Genomic DNA, 20,906 nt, shown 5'->3' with positions numbered 1-20,906 from the left:
TATATATTTCGTTTTTACCTATGACTAGTTTGGCTGTACCTGTGACTAGTTTGGATGTTTTTCCAAGTGTAAATGGTTGAGTTGGTGCCATCCAAGATGTTCTTTCCCTAGTTGCCGGATTGTAAATAAGGACACACATAGGATTAAGTCGAGGGTATTGATATCATCATCAATAGAAATAACACTACATGTCGGCCGGTTCTTCATCATCGTTAGCTTTGTATGAGCTAGCTTCATCATGTAGCTGTAACTGGGTTTCTCTCTGTCAATAGAAACGTATATTAGGGTTTACTTTTTGATCATAGGCTCGCTATCTAGACACTTTTGTACTATAGCTCAAGCAGGGCCGACCCTGATCGGCCCCCACTCTTGGGCAGCAGGCATAAGGGGGCTACATGCCCATATACCATGCAGCGCATTGTAGAAATTCACATTGTTGGTTGTACTGCTATGCTATGTAATAAAGTTGTTTGGCTGCTGCCAGTGACGGAGTCAGAATTTTTGGTTGGGTAGGGCCTTATGGAAAAAGCTTGCACCTTGATTAATCTTGCTCCTATGTAGTCATAACCGATTGTATAATCTAGTGCGGGAGTTTCATCATTTCTCCTAACTTTTTTTTTATAATCGAATCTTATATGGGTAATAACATAAAAGTCACTTTAAAATTAAAAGATATTAAACAAGTAGCAACCACTAGTAATTTTGAAAGGAGCATTGTTCATCAAATCAAATTATTATAAAACGTAAACAAAAAAAAAAGTTGGATAAAAACCACGTACCAAGGGAGGAAGTAGCCTAGTAGAGTAAAAGTAGGAACAAAAATTTAGTTGGTTTGCGAGTGATTCTCATGATTGCTTTTATTGGATGACGAAAAGAAAATGTCTCACAGGTTACAAACAACTAAACCTCTCGGTATTAATTGTGTTTTTAAGGAAATTTAGGTGGTGCCAAGGCCTCACCCACCCTACTAGCAGCTCCGTCCCTGGCTGCTGCATCATATGGAATTCAAATGGCTGCTGCTGCTAGACTACACTGTGTTGAGCAACTGGGACAGAAGAGGACTTGAAGACGGTTTAGGGCCAGGACAATGGTCATTTCTAAATCAATTAGGTGTTGTTGGAGAAGGAAAATTTTCCTATTTTTTGGAGGTGTTTAAAGATAGGATTGGGAGATCTGATACATATTTAAGATTTGGTGTTGATACAACAATTGGAGGCGTATTTCATACAACCCCTATTGTTGTGCCTCCGTTTCAGACGACGCTTTTGTATTACTTAAATCTAGAAGATATTAGTGTTGGTAACAAAAGAGTACGCTTTCCTAGAGGTACTTTTTAACTGAAATCCCGAAAAGAAGGCGGTACTATCATAGACTCCGGTGCTCCTTTTTCCGCGATGTGTAAAGATCATTTTCTTAGAGTTGGAAATTTCGTTTCCTAAAGGTACATTTTAACTGAAATCTCGAAAAGAAGACGGTACTATCATAGACTCTGGTGCTCCTTTTTCCGCGATGTATAAAGATCATTTTGATAGAGTTGCAGATTTGGTTCAGGCACATTTTAGAGAGCTCGGAGTAGAATATATTGGCACCCATAACAGTTTTGATGCTTGTTTCCTCCTACTGAAAGATTTGATATCACTAACTATCCTTCAATAATAATTCATTTTCAACAAGCCGATTATGTTATTTCAGATTATAAATCTAATTTTGTGATTATATCCGCAAAAACCGTCTGCTTAGGCTTTTTCCGATTGGATAAAAAAAGGTCGTCTTTTATTTGAGGAGCAATGCAATAGGCTAATATACTGATTTTTTATAATGTTATGGGTCAGTCACTCTCGTTCGCTACCGAGTATTACGAGTTAGGTTCATGAAGGGACCATGCCGTCTAGCTAGCTAGTAGTAAATTTATTTCTTCTGGAATTAAATAAAATATAAATTTGATTTTAAAGTTCTGTATTTGTTGTATTTTGTATATTATTATTATTATCAACAACCTAAACACCCAACCACATCTCTCATACCATATCGAGAGTTGCGCTAACCTCCCCTCTTGTTGGCCGGTGAACAAGCCGTCGCTCCTGATGGCTAAAAAAAAAAAGCTAGTCCCCTTACATTTCATGGTAGTTAATTTCTAATTTGATTTATTCGATCTGATGCTTTTTGTGTTGGGTGTGGACGAAACCCTTGATCTTAATTTGTCAAAATTTAAATCAAATCCGGACCGTAAATTTAATAAAAATAAAATCTGGATTTTTTGAAACCGTAAATATGAAAATAGATAAATATATGCGAAAAATCTTATTAACATCCATAATAATAAAAAAAATCTTTTGCGGAAAATCTATGAAATAATCTTTTTATTTTCATATTCTTTATTATGCCAAAATATTAATTTAAAAAAATAACAAAAATAAATGGAAATAAATAACCTCGTTTAATTGGGGGTCTTGACATTTTATTTGCACCCCAAAATTATCGGGGGCATATTCATCCGATTGTGAAAATACTGTTTTTACCCTTGACTTTTTTTTTATTTTTTTCAAATAACGACTCCAGATTAATGACCCTTCAAAGACAATAACGACTTTAAGGATCGTGATGGTCGTATTCAATTCTATTACGACCCTTTAATGAATTGCTACCATTACCGACTCTTCGAAGATAAAGAGTCTTTTTAGAGAATAACGACTGTCAGTAACGACACTTAAAAAATAGTAACGACTGTTTGGAGTCGTCATATACATAATAAAAACAATGACGACTCTTTCAAAGGGTTGTCAGGGAATTGATTATGTATATCGACTCCAAACAGTCCTACATTTGCCATTGAGGACTCTTCGTCATTTATAAGAAAAAACGATTGTTCAGAGTCGTCACTGAAACAGTCGAAACATTAATGACTGTTTAGAGTCGTCACTGAAACAGTAACGACTGTTTTGACTCTTTTATAGGAAAGAACGACTGTTTAGAGTCGTCATTAAAACAGTCGAAACATTAACGACCGTTCAGAGTTGTCACTGAAACACTTCAATACCATGACGATTTTTCATACAAATCTGGGCAAAAAAAAATTGCAAACAAAAAAGTTGAAAAAAAATGTTAAACTCTAATTGAGTAAGATTATCACCAATTAATTAAAATTATTAACGATTATTTATGGGTAGTTCAGGCATTTAGAAAAAATTTGCTAAGGGGTGATCCAAATTAAGATTGGGTGATCTTTTTTGTCGTGTTAAAGTTTCAAAGTCTATGAATAGAATTATTACTTTGTTTACCGTCATGTTAGATTTAATTCCGGAAACTAATCCAGAACTTCTAAACTACGGTAGATACTTACCATCCCTATGAGATGTGGATTCCTATCTTAGAGTACCTACAATGATGCTATCCAGTTTAATATCTTCTGCCAGATTTAGCGACAAAAATATGATCAGACTTGTAAACATTCTTCTTTAATCTGATTTATTTCTCATCTGAAATACCATTACCTGTTGTTCTTGGCCAGTACATATGGTCACCTTATATTTTGCTCCCTAGTGATATCGTGTGATTTTGTAAATGCTGCCAGGACATCATTATTGTGGAAGGCCTGAAACTGGATGGTATTGACGATGTGGTGTATTCTTCGGTGCATTGCCTACCTCTGAGGTTGGTTGGTGCAGGGGGATCTCCAATAAGATGCGTTCTGATAAAATAATAATATTTTCGTGTAAGTTCATACTTTTGGACTGATATGCTAATGTTGTTCATCTATTATCCGGTTACTAGCTTGAATCCAGACTCGCAAAGAAAAAAGATCTCATACATGTATATCATCACTTTATAATGCTAGTAGATTCGGAGGATCTGGTGGGTATACTAGTAGTATAGATAAGAAATTGTGAAACACCGATCGTTACTCATAATGAAACAGTTCACTCTCAAGTCATTTGCAGCAAAAAAAGAAGAAAGCTTTCATGGCTTCACATTTATGTCCTGCAAATTGGTCTTCTGATGTGGTATAAGATCAAACTCATCCCTGGCTCCTGTCTCTCAATTACTTGGTTTCTCTATCATCATTTTAGAAAGAAAAGAGATCTGGTTCGTGATAAAATTATCTATGAATGATCCTATAATAAACTATAACAGTATTATCATATAATTAGGGGTGTAAATTCGGGCAGGCCAGGCCGCCCGGCCCAAAAACTAAGACAGACCGGGCGGGCCAGGCTTAATATCGGCGAGTCCGTAAAAAATTTCAGGCCGGGCAGACGGGTAAAAGTAGATAATTTGCTACCCAAAGCCCGCTTTTTTATACGGGCAGGTCAGATCGGGTCGGACATGCCACTATTTTTAAAATATTTTTTTGTTAAAAAAGTTTAAATTTTCAAATGGATGGTATTAAATTTATTTATTTTTAACACAATATTCTTTTGTTTCTAACATTGCATATCATAAGTGATAGTATTATTTTATAGTTAAATTACAAAGACAAATTTTTTATTTTAGCCTATATTAATAATTAATTAGAGGACAATAAACTTTCTAAATAAGAAAATATATTACCATTAATATTTTGAAAAGGTTAATTATGAGTAAATATAATTATATATTTTATTTTTCTAGATACCCAATTGACAATTATAAAATGGTAACTTTTAAGTCTTTTTAAGAGGATACTAAATGATTGATGGCATAAAAAAGACTTTCAGACTGGACATCATAATTAATTGTAAAGCCCGAGCCCGCCCAATAAATTAATCCAGGACAGGCCAGATGACACACAACAGGCCATAACAGGCTTTGGGCTACTTCGGGTACAGGCAGGCTTAGGCGGGTACAAGCAGACCGAGTATTTTCGCGTATTCTTTACACCCTTACATATAATCAACCAAAAAATTGGTCTTCTGATGTGGTATAAGATCAAACTCGTCCCTGGCTCCTGTCTCTCAATTACTTGGTTTCTCTATCATCATTTTAGAAAGAAAAGAGATCTGGTTCGTGATAAAATCATCTATGAATGATCCTATATTAAACTATAACAGTATTATCATGTAATCAACCAAAAAATTGAAAATTCTCCACATTTGTTAATCTAGTAATGTTTTAGTCATGAGTTGTTGTCATTTTATGGTCCGATACGCACTTTTTAAACTGTTGTGTACTTAATTCTCGTAGAATGCGTGGAGTGAATAGAAGAATAAGCGAAACAAGGTACCATTACTATTTGCAAGCAAAGCGCTTTAGAGTGCAATAAATTTGAAGCATTGCAAAACAAGGTACCATCACTAAAATCTACTAAGCCTAAATAAAAATACGGTAACGTGGGAAGGAAAACGAAGAACCGATGATATTAGCAGTGATCTTATCGGTAATGTTGTTGATGCCTAAATCATCAGTTTTCCATCCTTAATAATAAAAATCAATATTTATTCTGCTAAGATATAAGAATTAATTTTGCATTAACTTGATATCCAAAGAAAGATTCAATAGAAATTTTATGTGTTGTAATAACTGGCAGCCTTTAATGCGTATTTATAACAAAAGGTCTTGTTTTAATTTCTAAAATATAAAATCATTAATAAATTTTCACTCTAGTACTATAAATTGAAGTTCAGAATTGCACATAGTTATGTCCACAAGAATTTTTCTTAGGTAAAAAATGGGGGAGACTTTATTTATTTTTTTCCTATCAATAACTCATGTTTCACTGATGTTAAATTCAGTCATCGCCGTGTATCCAAAGAAAGGGTTTACTGTGAAGATGATTCATAGAGACTCCAAAAAATCGCCTTTATATCCTGGTGACCATTTAACAAGAGACGAAAGGCTTCAGAGACTCGTAGAACAGTCGAAAGCTCAAGCACGTTACATCGAATCACAAATATTACTCCATGACGATGCAACACATTCCGTAGATCCCCATGTTGTACGTTTGCCAGTAATTTACGGACCAAGTGCGTATTATGTTGCTATGGTTGGTTTAGGTACATTTCATGGTAACCAACAACAAGCTAAGAATTACTATTTGATGATTGATTCAGGTAGTGATGAGACGTGGCTTCAATGTGAAGGTGCCACTGAAGCTTTCAACCAAGATATGCCACTTTATCCTTGGAGCTCGTCAACTACATATCGTCATGTTCCTTGTAATACTCATCCTATTTGCAAGGGAAATAAGTGCAATGCCGATGGGCAATGCACTTATAAAACACGCTATGCGAGTGGATCAATCACATCTGGTATTATAGCTGAAGAAAGATTTACTCTTGGCTCCGATGCTGGTGGCCTTGAAAGTATTGGTTTACACATGGGTTGTGGTTTTCACCAAGAGAATTTTGAGAACTTTATCGGTAGGAATCATTTACGTGGCAAACCTGATCTTATTGCAGGAATACTTGGCTTAGGACCAAGACAATGGTCTTTTCTAAACCAATTAGGTGATGTTGGCGAAGGAAAATTTTCCTACTGTTTGGAGACGTTTAACAATAAAATTGAGGGATCTGATACATATTTAAGGTTTGGTGCAGATGCCACAATTGGAGATGCATCTCAAGTAGTACGTACAACTCCCATCATTGTGCCTCCTTTTCGGACATATCAATATTACTTAACTCTAGAAGATATTAGTGTAAGCAACAAAAAAATAGGTTTTCCTAGAGGTACTTTTAAGCTTAAGTCCAAAAAAGAAGGCGGTACTATCATAGATACTGGTGTTCAAATATCCATGATGTATAAAGATCATTTTGATAAAGTTGCAGATTTGGTGAAGACACATTTTGAAGGGCTAGGAAACGAATATATTGGTACGCGGAAAAGTTTTGATGTTTGTTTCCGTCTACGTGGAAGATTTGATATTACTAATTATCCTTCCATAACACTTCATTTTCCACATGCCGATTACGTTATTACAGATTATAAAGCTAATTTTGTGATGATATCCCTTGAAATTATATGCTTAGGCTATTCTCGGAGGGACCAAAATAGGCCGGCTTTTATTTTAGGAGCAATGCAACAAGCTAATAAACGGATTTTATATAATGTTATGGATCGGTCACTCTCATTCGCCACAGAGTATTGCGAATTAGATTCATGAAGAGACAATATCGCCTAGCTGGGAATTGGACAACAATACATTTTATTTCATCTAAAATTTAATAAACTATTTATTTGATTTTAAAGGCGTACAATTTTTATTTATTAAGTTATTGGTTTTTCTTTATTAAGAGCATATGTTTTTTCTTCGTGACATGGAATATAAACCGCCCACCCTTGAATGAACACACTCCTTTTGCTTCTTTCAAAATTTCAAACCCAATCTGAAAACTAAGGGATGCTTTCCCATACAAAGTCCAAGTCCAAGTCCGGTTTTTGTTTTTTTTTTCCCATGGTGTTTTTTCAGATCCTGGCTTTACAACTGAACATCAATGCCTGTATTTTACAAAAAGTGTATCTGCAATTTTGGAGCAGGTAATTATAATACTCCACACATTTCTGGAAAAATGTTATTTTCACTTTTTTAATTTGACCTAAAAATTGGGCTAAATTAAAAAAGTGAATATATTACTTTACAACGGAGGTCGTAGCAGTTTGTTATGACAAACTATAAGGAGATAAAATAAAATTTAGGGATCCTAAGTCCCAAGTAATATGTATTCTTTTTCACGTACTCTGGTGAATAGTTTTGTCCTAGACTCCGGTCTAATACAAACAACGTAGAAAACCACATTGATTTTCATCGGTTTCTATACCCTTGGGCTCCTGTTTCTCAATTACTATATTCATTCATGAGCTGACATTTTACTACTTTTACTTTGGTCAACAAAGACCTTCTTAATCCTAGACCCTAATAGTTTTTCCAATATTCACCGTACTAGAGATGCATTTATATTCTCGCTAAGATACTGGGACGGAGCTAGAAACTTAGGGCTGTCAATGGATATTCGATATTCGGTATCCGTTTCCGAACATTCGGATTCCGTTAGGTTGATATCCGACATAACGGCTATCCAATATCCGATAACCTTAACGTAACGGATATCCGTTTATTAACATAACGGTACCGGTTAAGGGAGTTTCCGTTAGGTTAATATCCGATACCGTTAGTGTATAACTATATCATAAATTTTTTGGAAATTTTCGATACCTAATACCCTTTAGGTTTACTCTTTAGCCATTTGATTATGTCTCTCCTAAGTAAATATCGGAAATTATCGAATATTAACGGCAATTATCAGAAATTATTGAATATTAACGGAAATTATCGGAAATTATTGGAAGTTTTTTGTATCATGAGTAGATAACGGAAATTAACGGAATAATATCTGATATCCGATAGCTTATTCTTAAGCTTATCGATATTGAATTTTTGAATTCCGACAGATATTATCGGATACCGGATATCCAATAACCCTTAACCTTATCGGTATTGCCAATATCCGACGGATTTTTATCCATTGACAGCCGTAAAGAAACTCTATACGGGGAGTGCTAATCCAAAAAATAAAAATTTAAGGGGGGCGGAATAATAGATTTTTTTTACAATAATAGGATTTATAAGAGACTTTTAATAGATTTCAAAAGTTTTAGGGGAGGCGGGCGCCACCCCTTACTTCCACACAACTCCGTCCCTGCTAAGATAATTATTATGGTTATTTAGCTTTTGGTACTTTTTTTTTTTATCATGTGTTTGGGTCACATTTTTCCGGCTTTGCGTTTCGTCTAAAGAAAAACGTTGATCCTCGTCGACTCCGTTGAGTGGTGACGTGTAATTATAATTCGTTTTTGTTATTTCATCCCTCTCACCTTCATTTTCTTCGGATTTTCTCATTAGCTTCTGATGGTGAAGGTTGCTGCTTCTAACTGAGAGACGGTGATGAAGATTTGAGCTTTGCAAATGAAGATCGAGAGGAAAGAGTTGATGTTGCGGGTTCCGTTAATTGGTTGGATGAAAAGATGGGTGTTTTCAATTCGTGTTCTACATGAATCTGAGATGGATTCAAATCAAATCAGGGAAGAACAACGGAGATGTTGTTAAAATTAAAGAAGAATGAAGGGATTTGATGATAAATGGTGAGAAGCTGCTGCCATGAATCGAAGGGTTCAAATATGGTGAGGAATTTGGTCCGTTGAAGCCGAGAAGAGATGTAACATGTGGAATTAGGGTTAGATGTAATTGAAGATGATGAATGAATTCGTGTTAGTTATGAGAAATTGAGGTTTGATTGAGCTCTTTGATGGCTGTTGGAAGACGAATTTAGGAGAAAGCTGGTGTCTATAGGGAATAAAGAAAATGACCTAAGGCTGAGTTGAATGGGAGAGATGAAGAACTTTACAGCAGCTCCGCCATCAAAATCTCCTAAAATTACACTCATTCATCAACCATTGGCGATAGAATTAGGGTTTTCTGATTGAAATATGGGTTAACAATTTGGGGATTTGTTATCTGTTCGATTGTTACGTTTGGGGTTTTCTGATTGAAAGAACTCTGGATACTACTTGAATCGTTTAACCAAGGGTTGGGATTTGGGGTTTTTGATTTTGTAAACTGTATACGATGGATTGTTATCCCATGTAAGCTGATGTTTCTCAAGTCTTTTACTGTTATTTTACATACTAGGTCTTACACCCGTGCGTTGCACGGGCCAAGACATTTTGCACCATAAAATATGTTTTGGTGTTGGTGAATTTTCAGGGCTTCAAAATTTAAAGAATGAAACAAAGAAGAATAGGCGATAAAGATATTCAATTACTAAAGATGATAATATTAAAACTCATAAGAACTTGAACTAAGTAAGTAGCCCCTTCCACTGATGTCCCAAGAGGAACTTAGCAACTCATAAGAACTTTGAACTAAAATCAGCACACAATTAGCTAAGCTATTACATGTTTCCAATATTAAAACTAAGAAACCCTTCCACTGATGTCCCAAAAGGAGCTTAGCAATTCGAAAGAAAACAATGTGCCTATTCAGCTGCAGCCCTGATAATGGAAGCTTCATTTGGAGGAAGAAATGCCCGTGGAATTCAACGTAACATAGCTGAAAATGCAACCAATGTCGACGGGAATTAACAAATAATAAAATTAAATTAATACAAAACCTCGTAATAAAATTCTAGTGATGATAAACAAAAACTAAACACCATAATGAGAAACTCAATCCTCAAGTAAAATAGTTTTATCCCATATATGGTCTTGTAACTCTTGTTATATACCTGCTATACATCTCACTTGCTTGTCGTGAGCCCAACATGTGTGCTCAATCAACTTATCCTGGATAATACCGCCAGAAGTTGCAATACAACCAAAAACAAAGAAACGTAGCTTTATCACGTTCAATCTATCCCAGTCCTCAAAGAATCCACCAGCGCCTTAGAAAACAACAACTCCGAATATTTGGAGCTTAATTTATGAAAGATGTTAACAAATCGTCAGTTGCATTAATCATGGAGATAATGTCAAGAAAATGCATGGACCCTAGAAAATAAGTAGAACTGAACTCACCGTAACTGTGACATCTACATGAAACCGGACTTCCAAAATAATAGTACTTGGCATGCATATTAACAACAAATAGATCAGCTTCCCATGAAATCTGTAGGAAAAAATTAATCAAAACCCAAAATTGAAATAGATAAATATCATAAGTTATCTTCATGATATGTATGTGGCGTAGAAATTGCTTAATGTCATTTGGAGAAGACATGACGTAATGAAAGAAAATATTTGTCATGACATACAAATTATGAGTGTTCATACAGGTATTAAATTGTGATTTCAGGCAGTCTAGATACTGGCTCTGCATCAGAAAAGAAAAATCCTCCCATTTGAGACAAAAATGTATAATAATGCCCGGTTGGACACCAAACGAAATTACATGCCTTAATGCTTTAACTAACTTAGTTTAAAGTTGATTTATGCAAATGGAAATTAGTACTATCACTACAGTAACATTTTGCAGGTGGTATATGCCAAACTATCTAAAATTATGCACCCTAATCAACAACTCACAGGGAATCATCCACATATACAATAAAGCATCAACGCAATACCTGCAAGATTAGCACACCGAAACATATCAATTCGAACTATATAAAATTATGCACCCTAATCAATAACTCACAGGGAATCATCCACAGATATAGTAAAGCATGTTAATTACATTTGGTATGAGAAAATAACGATCACTAAGTTTATTAAAAAAATTATCGATACCACCAAAAGGAAGATAACTTACATAAATAACTTACATCTACATTGATCTTGAAACCTTTAAACCGTCTCTTTGATTCTCTCTCGCATATCTGCACTTTCATGTGCTATCACCTGTAATATCAATAACAAATAGCAAAATATCAACAGCGATCACAACATTAGAATTGAAAATTAGGGTTTAGAAAGAAAAAGAAACATGAGAGGAAAGAATCGCCGCTCTGATTCTGTCTCGCATATCTGCACTTCTATCACCACATCAACAACAAATGTATTAGAAGCCAAAAAAAAAAAAAAATCAATAGCAATAAGCATGTATTAGAATTAGGGTTTCTAGCAAAAAAAAAAGAGAGAAAAGTGTGCGGCAAAAAAATAAAAGCGAAATAAAAATTAGGGTTGCAAAGTATTTTTATGATTGAAAAGAGAAGTTCAAGTCCGAGAATACTATTGGTCCGAGAATAGTACCGGACGAATTATTGGTGGTGTGAAACAACGGAAGGTTCCTATTGGTGGAAATATATTCCGATGGGGCCAGATATTCTAAGAAGATAGCTTTTAACCACAGCAAAAAAAAATTCACCCGAAATCATATTATTAATGGTGTCTTTATCTCATCGCGTTGAAGCTGCCAATGAACTATGATTGGAACAAGGGTCTTCGTCACCTGATTGTTGTTGAAGAAGGAGGTATTTAGATTATTAGCACAAGAGTCTTTGTCACCAGATTCTCAAATTGTTGTTACTGATTTTACTATGATTATGCTGATTAGTGTCGCTAATTTAGTTTGAAGAATGACGACAAATGGATTTGCTGCTCAAGAAAATATGGATTAGGGATGGCCATTTGCCCCATCCAAATCCATCCCTGTGGGTACCCGCCTCTATTGGGTAGGTTTTTACCCGTACAAACGGGTTTGGGGTTGGATATGGGTAATACCCGAAATTAGTGAAGTGGGGATGGGGCAGGGATGGGATTCTAGGTCCCGCCCATACCCGTCCCGTAAGTTCCCATTTTAGGATTTTATATTTTTATTAATTATTTATATTATATTTAAACTAAGATATTATATTATATTATAAGATATCATTAATTATTTATATTATATTTAAACTAAAAAATTATATTATATTATATTATAAAAGAAAAGGTAAAAGTATAAGATATCATTAATTATTTATATTATATTAAACTAAGAAATTATATTATATTATATTATAAAAGAAAACGTAAAAGTATAAGATATCATTAATTATTTATATTATATTTAAACTAAGAAATTATATTATATTATATTATATTATTTAATTATTATATTGATTATATTATATTATTTAAGCTTTCTTTATTATATATATTATATTATTTTATGTGTATATTACACAGTGATCCCAAAATGACAACTATATCCACACGAGGTGAATCCGAACAGTCTGAACACCATGTCGAGACAATTCCAAGTTCTCCAATGGATGATGACCATGGTGAAACTGCCGAGGCAAACATTACAGGTGATTGTGATAATGCCGAAGGTGAAATTGCTATAGTTTCAGGGAAGAAAAGATCCATAGTGTGGAACCACTTTGAAAAGAAAAAGATAAAAGGGGAAGACAAAGCAGTTTGCAAATATTGTCATAAACCATTAGGAGGAAAAAGCACAAATGGGACTAAGCATCTACACGCACACATGAAAAGATGTCCTCGACGTAAACAGCAAGACATAAGACAATCAATAATCACTCCGAGTAAAAAAAGTGACGGAAGAAGTCAGCTTAACACGTACAGTTTTGATCAATCGTTCGCTAGGAAGGAACTTGCTTATATGATAATCATACACGAGTATCCGCTTTCCATCGTTGAACATGCCTGATTTAGACGATATTCAAATGCGCTTCAACCGTTGTTTAAGGTGGTATCTCGGAGCACAATTAAAAGGGATATCTATAAAATCTATGATGAAGAAAAAACTAAAACAATGGAGGTGCTACAAAAACATCAAGGTAAAATTGCGTTGACTACTGATATGTGGACTAGTAAGCCAAAGAAAGGATACATGGTTATTACGGCTCATTTCATCGATGAATCGTGGATCTTGCAAAGCCGAATTATGAGGTACGCGTATTCATTTAATGATTTCAGGCATTGGATATGCACGTCATAAATGAAAAATCACTACCATTAATTTTGTTAATGATTAGTTGCTACGTAGTACGGTCTAATCAACCATCTAAATTTTATTTTGTATTAGGTTTATGTATGTGCCATGTCCGCACACGGCTGAAGTCCTGTCAGCCGCATTGATGGAGTGTCTGCTAGACTGGAATATCGATGGTAAAGTATCCACTCTTACTGTAGATAATTGTTCCACTAATGATCTTATGATCCAACTTCTCCTAGAAAAATTATCAAGTAACTTACTGTCGGGTGGAGATATTTTTCATATGCGTTGTTGTGCACACATATTAGCTCTTATAGTCAAGAAAGGATTAGAGGGGATCAAAGGAGCAATCTAATTGATTCGTAATAGTGTTGCTTACTGGAAAGCAACACCAAAACGAGTTGAGAAATTTGAAGAGGTCGCCCGTCAACTAAATATTTCGAGTATAAATAAGTTAGTTCTTGATTGTGAGACAAGATGGAACTCAACATACCTGATGCTTAATACTGCTATTAAGTATCAGAAGGTTTTTGCTCGACTAAAGCAACGTGAGCCACAGTATGATTGTTTGCCAGATGATGAAGATTGGTTGTTGGCAAAGGAAATGTGCGACAAACTTAAGATATTTTATACCTTCACAGAGAAGTTTTCCCGAGTAAAATATCCTACCACCAACCTTTTCTTTCCAAGTTTTTGTGATATTAGATTGTCATTAAATGAGTGGAAAAAATCTAAAGTTGGTGTGATTAAGGAAATGGCATATGAAATGATAGAGAAGTTTGAAGAGTATTGGTTTGTGATCAATGGAGTAATGGTAGTAGCAATTATGTTAGATCCAAGGTTTAAGATGAAATTGATTGAGTTTTATTTTCCACAAATTTATGGTCAAGCTTTTTCAAAAATCGAAATTGATCGAGTACGCGATTTATGCGTTGATTTGGCGACGGAGTATGAACTGAAAGCAAAATTTGCTGAACACATCTGTTAGCCAAAATGATTTGTCTTTCACTTCAGAGATGCATGGTTTTAACGATGACGTAGATCCTTTGGAAAAGTTTGATATGTTTGTCTCTAATACTGCTCCTACTAGTACTGTTAAGTCAGAATTAACCAATTACTTAGAAGAAGATCTTTTACCTAGGATTGGTAATTTTGACATACTAGCATGGTGGAAGACAAATGGGATTAAATATCCAGTCTTGCAGTGTATGGCTAGAGATATTTTAGCGATTCCAGTTTCAACGGTAGCTTCCGAATCAGCTTTTAGTACCGGAGGTAGAATTGTGAGTGTCCAACGTAATAGACTTTATCCAAAAACGTTGGAAGCTTTGATGTGCGCTCAAGACTGGCTATGGGATATGCTGAATGGTAATGAAATTCTCTTTTTATTGAAATGTTTTTTTTTTACATTTAATACATCATTATGGTTATATGATACACTTTCTTATTTTGGCTAGGTGGATCAAAATTCGATGGTGAAACATTTTGGGAAGAAACTGAAGCAGACGATGAGGTTATCAACATGGAGGAAGATACTTGATAAGAAATAATTATGAACTAAAATGAGTGATGCTCGTTTATAGACCAATTTGTTTTTCTTTGCTTGTTTTACGATGAATTTATGAGTTTGAAATTTTAAATTATTATTATTATTATTGGTTGAACTTAGGTATTGATTATTAAATTAACTCATCATATTTGAGCTTAATGTTATGGGTAACCCGTAAAAAAACCCCCCCGTACGGGTATTTCCCATACCCGCCCCGTCCCAGATCAAGCGGGTAATGGGGAGGGTGTGGGTTTTTTTTTTTGAACGGGGCAGTTACTGGGATACAAGATCCCCGCCCCATACCCGCCCCATGACCATCCCTAATATGGATGTAGCAGCAGAAGCTGCGATGAAAAGAAGATGAAGATTAGAGTGGGGGTGTAATAAAAATATATTCCTCCTCTGTCCCGCTATTAGTTGACCTAATAGTAAAATTTAAAAATAATTTATCTCTTAAACTATACAATGGATATTCGTAAATTTTATATCATTGAAAAGCATTTTAAAACACCTACGTCACGTATCAAATGATATAAAACCAACTGTTAATAGGACAAAATCTAAAAATAAATAGGTCAACTGATAGTGGGACGAGTGGAGTATTATTTTGGAGGGTACAACAAAATAAATTAAGTCAAATACTTATACACGTCCCTACCCAACGGAATCAACGCGGGTCATTGTTGGTCTTTAGACCAAACGCAAAGGCTGGACAAATATTAGACCAAACCCGGATTTTAGTCAAAAACTGAGTACCAAAAACTAAATAACCCTAATTATTATTATGATAATCTGCGTAAGTAGTCTGGTAAATTTTTTATCTCTTCAAAATATTATGAGTCTTGAAAAATACACTTACTGCTTTGTTTTCACACCCCCCAGGCGAAGTAATAGGGGTGTTTAAATGCAAACAAGATATAAACGACATACTTCCATTGGTTTCAATACCGTCCCTTTCGGACTTTCTGCAATGGTGGTGCAAAACAAACTTAATTTCCTTATCTCTTATTTTATTTCTTAATTATTTCCCCAAAATCGATATTTACTACAAAAGTACTACAACGAGGAGGATTCAGCATACTGTGCGGAACAAAAACAAACATCATCAGTCGACTAGGGGCAGCTCTGTATCATTAAGCTGCTCAAAACACCATTGATTATGGTCTCGGAGCCTCGAGCATTCCAAAATCTGCTTCTGGTCTTGCCAACAACAGTTTTTATTTCTACTATATACATAAGGTATTCTGTTGCATTGTATTAACCATGATACTAGTATAAATTTTGATTACTTCTTATAAATGTATGTAAGGAAAAAAAAAATGCTCGTTGCACTTATTTGTCTAAACTATGAGAAATTCCGGTTCTTGATATGAAAAAAGAAACAAAACCAATCAAAAGAGGAAAATGAAATAAAATGGAAACAAATTGATCCATAACATTGAAAACCTATATCAACAACAACATCTATTTCTAGTATATTCATAACCGTGATTCCGTGAAATGCTATTGTTTTTAGGGTTATTTTGCGTTTCCTTCCCTCCCAAGATCGCTAATTAGCATTTCCTTCCCAAATAGATTAAAATTAGTGTTTCCTCTCGTCGTTAGTTTTTCCATCCGCTGCTCTGTTAGCTGAATCAGCACATATGCACACGTGGAAAATTTAATATTATTAATTAAAATCTACCCAAAATACCCTCGTACTTTTGTGCGAAATATGTACGTCAAATCTTATTTCAGTTTTAGAATATAACTAGGCACTAGTGGAAAACAGAAGTTCCGCGACCGTCAGGAAAAGTCATATATATACGAGTTATACGACCATTTTCAACAGTCTCTGTTGGGGTCTCTGATAAAGCGTCTCTGTTTAGTACAACGCCTAACCGTGGGTCACAATAACGACTGATTTTAAGGATAACAAGGTGCAGACCCACATCCGTGAGTCTCAGATTTAAATTATAATAAAAAAAATATATAGATTCAGATTTGCTGAATCTGAATGGCTGAATCTGAAATAATCTGAATGGCTGAATCTGAAATAATCTGACTGCATCAAAGTCAACTCAAGTCAAGTCAAATGTAACTCAAGGAAAAGTCAAGTCAAATGGAACTCAAATTAAACCCAAACTAAAATTCAAATTTAAACTCAAAAACTTGAGAATTCCACATTCATTCATATTATCCATTGGGTTTAAAATTACACAAAAAAGATGAAATTCTGGTTCAAGACAATACATGTCCAAGCTAGCCAGCTAGTAAGTAAGTTCAAACTAATAGACAATAAGCTAAAAGAAACATTTTAAACAACAAAACGATAAGCTCCTCCGATGACGATAAACTTATCCAATACTTCGTAAATGATATCAAGTAGAGCATCCATGTGATGTGTCCCTGGTTCACATACGACAAAGAACGTCGTTCCTGCAAAGAAAATCAACAACAGCACCATGACTTCGTTCAGTTCAAAATACACGGTCACATAGTGGTACATAGATGAATAAGCCTAGACAGCAAGCTTAAGGCAAGACAACCAGCATTGATGAAAGAAAAGTGCTCAAAGGGATGCTGCAAACTCATCTACAAGCTTTATCAGTGCATAAGATACTCATGCGACCTAAATTTAACAAGACCAGTTTTTAGTTCATTTGATTTTTGACGATTCAATATTCACTGAAGTACCAATGAGTTTTAAACTCGAGTAATGGGTATCATCAGTGCTAGAAACTTTTCCAACTGTATTAAGAGGCATCTACATTCAAGTAACACACCAAGTTAAAGAATCGCACGGTAATGGGGGACACATCTCTAAGTAGTAAAACGTTACATGGTAGTACCTATGACTTGAATTTTAAACGCGTCTAGCATCTCAATTGACACCAACCAATTAAAAAGAATCTTAACCTGGTACAGGTTTAACAAAAACAAAAATCCTAACCTAGTCCAAATTCAACAAAAAACCTTGCAATGACGAAGCTCCTTAAATCAACAATCTATGTATTCTTTCTTTTAATGTTGGAAGCACGTGTGAGGTAATTTGAGAGATTAAACCTAGATCTAGGTCATGTAAACAACATTTGGCTCATCAGTAGCAGGTATACAATCATGCAACAAGAGTGAAAACATAAATGAAGAAAGCAGGGAATTCAGGAAAAGAAAAGGACTATAAGGGAATTACTTTTGTGGAATGCTTTTGGTATGCAAATACTAATTCACAGTGGAATAATGTTCAAGCTCGTATCAAAAGCCAACAGGTTATATATATATATATATATATATATATAGTGGAATATAATAGGTGAAGAATATAACCCAAGATTCGGCATGCTATCTGACCCAAATAAGTACCAAAATCAAATCACAAAGGAGGTTCAGGGTATGTTGTCAACTCACATGTGCGTAGGGGGATCTACATGATTTCCACCAATGTAATTATAAGGTGTCGTGCAAGTTCATTCACGTGTATCCCTGTTTCTCACCCCCTTGGAAAGATAACCAATTATACAAAATGAAATTAAAAAGAAAATGAAAGAGCTAACATAACAAATATGGAATCTACTAGGAAGACATATGAAACCTTACCTGAGCTTCTTCATTCCAATACTCATCATCTCCAACAATTGTAAAAATTGATGGAGCTTCATTTGCATTTGCAGTGAAGACAAATGGATCTTCCAAAACCAAATTCCAGTGCTCCCTTGTCACATCTCTGCAGTAAAAAACTTGTCTAGCTTGAGAAGCATGGATGAATGGCTCGTCGACTTCTTTCGAGCTTCTCATAAACTTTCTGAAGTTGACAAACCTCAACTTTGTATCCGGATCCACATAGGATCCATGTACTTTGTCTTCGACTCGCACCCAATCACAGTAAAAAAAAATTTCTGAGAAAACTCCATAATCCAGTTCAAGTATGTGTTGTAGAATGCCGTAGTACGTAGTATCGTCATCGACCAAGTTAGTATCTCTGGAACTTGCTCTGAAGCTGGTGCAAGCATCCATGGTGACTCCACTATTTTGTGTAGTTAAATTTTTTTCGGCATCGTCTGTGTAAAAAAGATAGCCATTAACAAAATATGAGTTATACGAAATTGTAGCGAAGGTAGGACCAATTGCCAGCCTACGAAAATATGTCATAGGAGTGCCTTCAAGTTGTTTCTGTAGCCATTCAATGTAGTCTGTAGGTTTTATCCTTCTCGTACGAGTTTGGTTCAAATTACGAACATATATCTCGTACTTCCTGTCAAACAACACAGAAAGTGACAAGTGATATAAGCATGAACTTACAAATCAGGAAACATAATCAAGTAGTACTACTCCCTTAACCTCGTTTCGAGTGAGCACACACAGATTTTAGAAGATGTCATATTGTAACAAAAATCAACTTAGATTTCAGCTTAAACTCATGTCATGATAACTAAAATGTTTCAACTGCACAGTTAAAAATAAAACAGTATGCTAAAGCTTGACGAGTGAACCTCATTAGAGTATAAACTGATTTTACAGCTATAAACAAAATGGAACTGCTAGTTTAAGACACTTTCAGTTGTAGCATGTGGGTAGTTAACTGCTGGTATAAGTTCATTAGATGTGATAAAGTAATAAACTAAGATCTATCACTGATCGTACATTCATGTCTTTGAACTTAAAATCCAATGCATAGTGTGATGAAATGATCTAAAAAGAAATCAACGTAGGCTTTACTTACTCTTCCCATTCAGTATTTTCATCTGAATGTCTCAATATCCACAAACGAACTTGTTCATGCTCTACGTTGGTCAATGAATGTGGCTTTCCTTGTGAATTAGGTGGGTATGGACCTTCATAAACATCACTGGGCATTGATATCTTTCCACGACACTTAAGAGACTTTCGCCTCTTTTCAGGAAGTATCTCGACGCAATGGCGCGCTCCTTCATTAATCTCATACTGTTTTGTAATAGAGCCTTCTACATAATTTTTGTTGCGACCAAGTACTTTGTAGTACCTCATCATCCTGCACATGTAGTTAGTAAACAAAGATATGTAAGTTTCGCTAAGTTCAAAAAAGAATAAACTAAAGGGATCATAAGTAACTAAAGAATTGTTTATACCTCTCGTAAGGGTACATCCACCTAAACTGAACAGGCCCCAATTGATGTGCCTCTTCTGCCAAGTGTACGACAACATGAGTCATACTAACAAAAAAGCAGGCGGGAAATACATTTCAAACACACATAGTGACTCCACCACACGTTCGTGCATTATACGAAGCTCAGCACGATCAATAACCTTGGAAGTTAGTACTTTGAAAAACAACGATAAGTGTCGAACTGCCTCACGCAAAGGCTTATGTTCTTTGAAACAATGCATCATAAAAATAGGCATTAACCCCTGCATCAATATGATAATCGTGAGACTTCAAACCCTTCAATTGGAAGTCTTTCAAGCATTTTCCGTTTCCAATTCGCACTGTAACCAATTGGAACTTTAAGTGTGCTAAGAGTTTTACAGATGACTTCCCTTCTTCCTTAGACAAAAATAAGGTGCATGAGGCATCTCTACTTTTCCATTCTCTTCCGTCAACCACAAGCAAGGCTTTAAGTTTAGCAGTTTTAAATCTTTACGCGCCAGTTTCCCATCCTTGTCTTATCCTTATGGCTCATAAAAGTTCCAAACAAATTCTCCGTAAAATTCTTTTCTACATGCATGACATCCACATTGTGCCGGATTTGCATAAACTAATGAGATGATATTAGTTAGAAAGGAATTTCAAAAACACATATTGAATTGAATTTAAGTAACTGTTGTCACAGCACAAACAGAACAAACATAACTATAACTATGATGAGGCCTGTTTCTGAGAAATGGATTCATGGATGCATGCTGGTAGATATAAAGCTTCTAACAAGTAAAATTATGCCGAGCAAAACAAATATAACAAGTAAAGCTATGGAGATCAAAATATATATATATATATATATAACAAGTAACTGATGAGATGAGATGACATAAAGTTAGAAAGGAGGTTACCTTCCA

The 20,906-nt window shown here is 35.1% G+C and overlaps 1 protein-coding gene and 1 long non-coding RNA gene across 3 annotated transcripts; one reads left to right on the top strand and one right to left on the bottom strand.

Moving 5' to 3' along the window:
- Window positions 1-5,695: 5,695 nt before the first annotated feature.
- LOC113280065 (aspartic proteinase CDR1-like) lies at window positions 5,696-7,078 on the top strand. The gene has a single exon (XM_026528709.1). It carries the CDS (start codon window positions 5,696-5,698, stop codon window positions 7,076-7,078), a length of 1,383 nt encoding a protein of 460 aa, XP_026384494.1.
- A 2,709-nt stretch (window positions 7,079-9,787) lies between these two features.
- On the bottom strand, window positions 9,788-11,458 carry LOC113278138. Of its 2 annotated transcripts, none has more exons than XR_003325314.1 (4): window positions 11,219-11,458; window positions 10,486-10,576; window positions 10,197-10,383; window positions 9,788-10,021 (listed from the first exon to the last, which is right to left on the bottom strand). It is a non-coding gene; the product is annotated as an uncharacterized LOC113278138 (long non-coding RNA). The 2 variants fall into 2 exon arrangements; XR_003325315.1 differs by having other exon boundaries at window positions 11,232-11,458.
- Window positions 11,459-20,906: the final 9,448 nt, after the last annotated feature.

This window comes from Papaver somniferum, chromosome 5 (assembly GCF_003573695.1).
Source record: "Papaver somniferum cultivar HN1 chromosome 5, ASM357369v1, whole genome shotgun sequence".
Lineage (NCBI taxonomy): Eukaryota > Viridiplantae > Streptophyta > Magnoliopsida > Ranunculales > Papaveraceae > Papaver > Papaver somniferum.
Note: the sequence above shows the minus strand (reverse complement) of the source record. Positions and strands in the feature narration are given on the sequence as shown.

Excerpts from the sequence above, each read along its gene's own strand:
- LOC113280065 (XM_026528709.1), top strand. The coding sequence starts at position 5,696 with ATGTTAAATTCAGTCATCGCCGTGTATCCAAAGAAAGGGTTTACTGTG.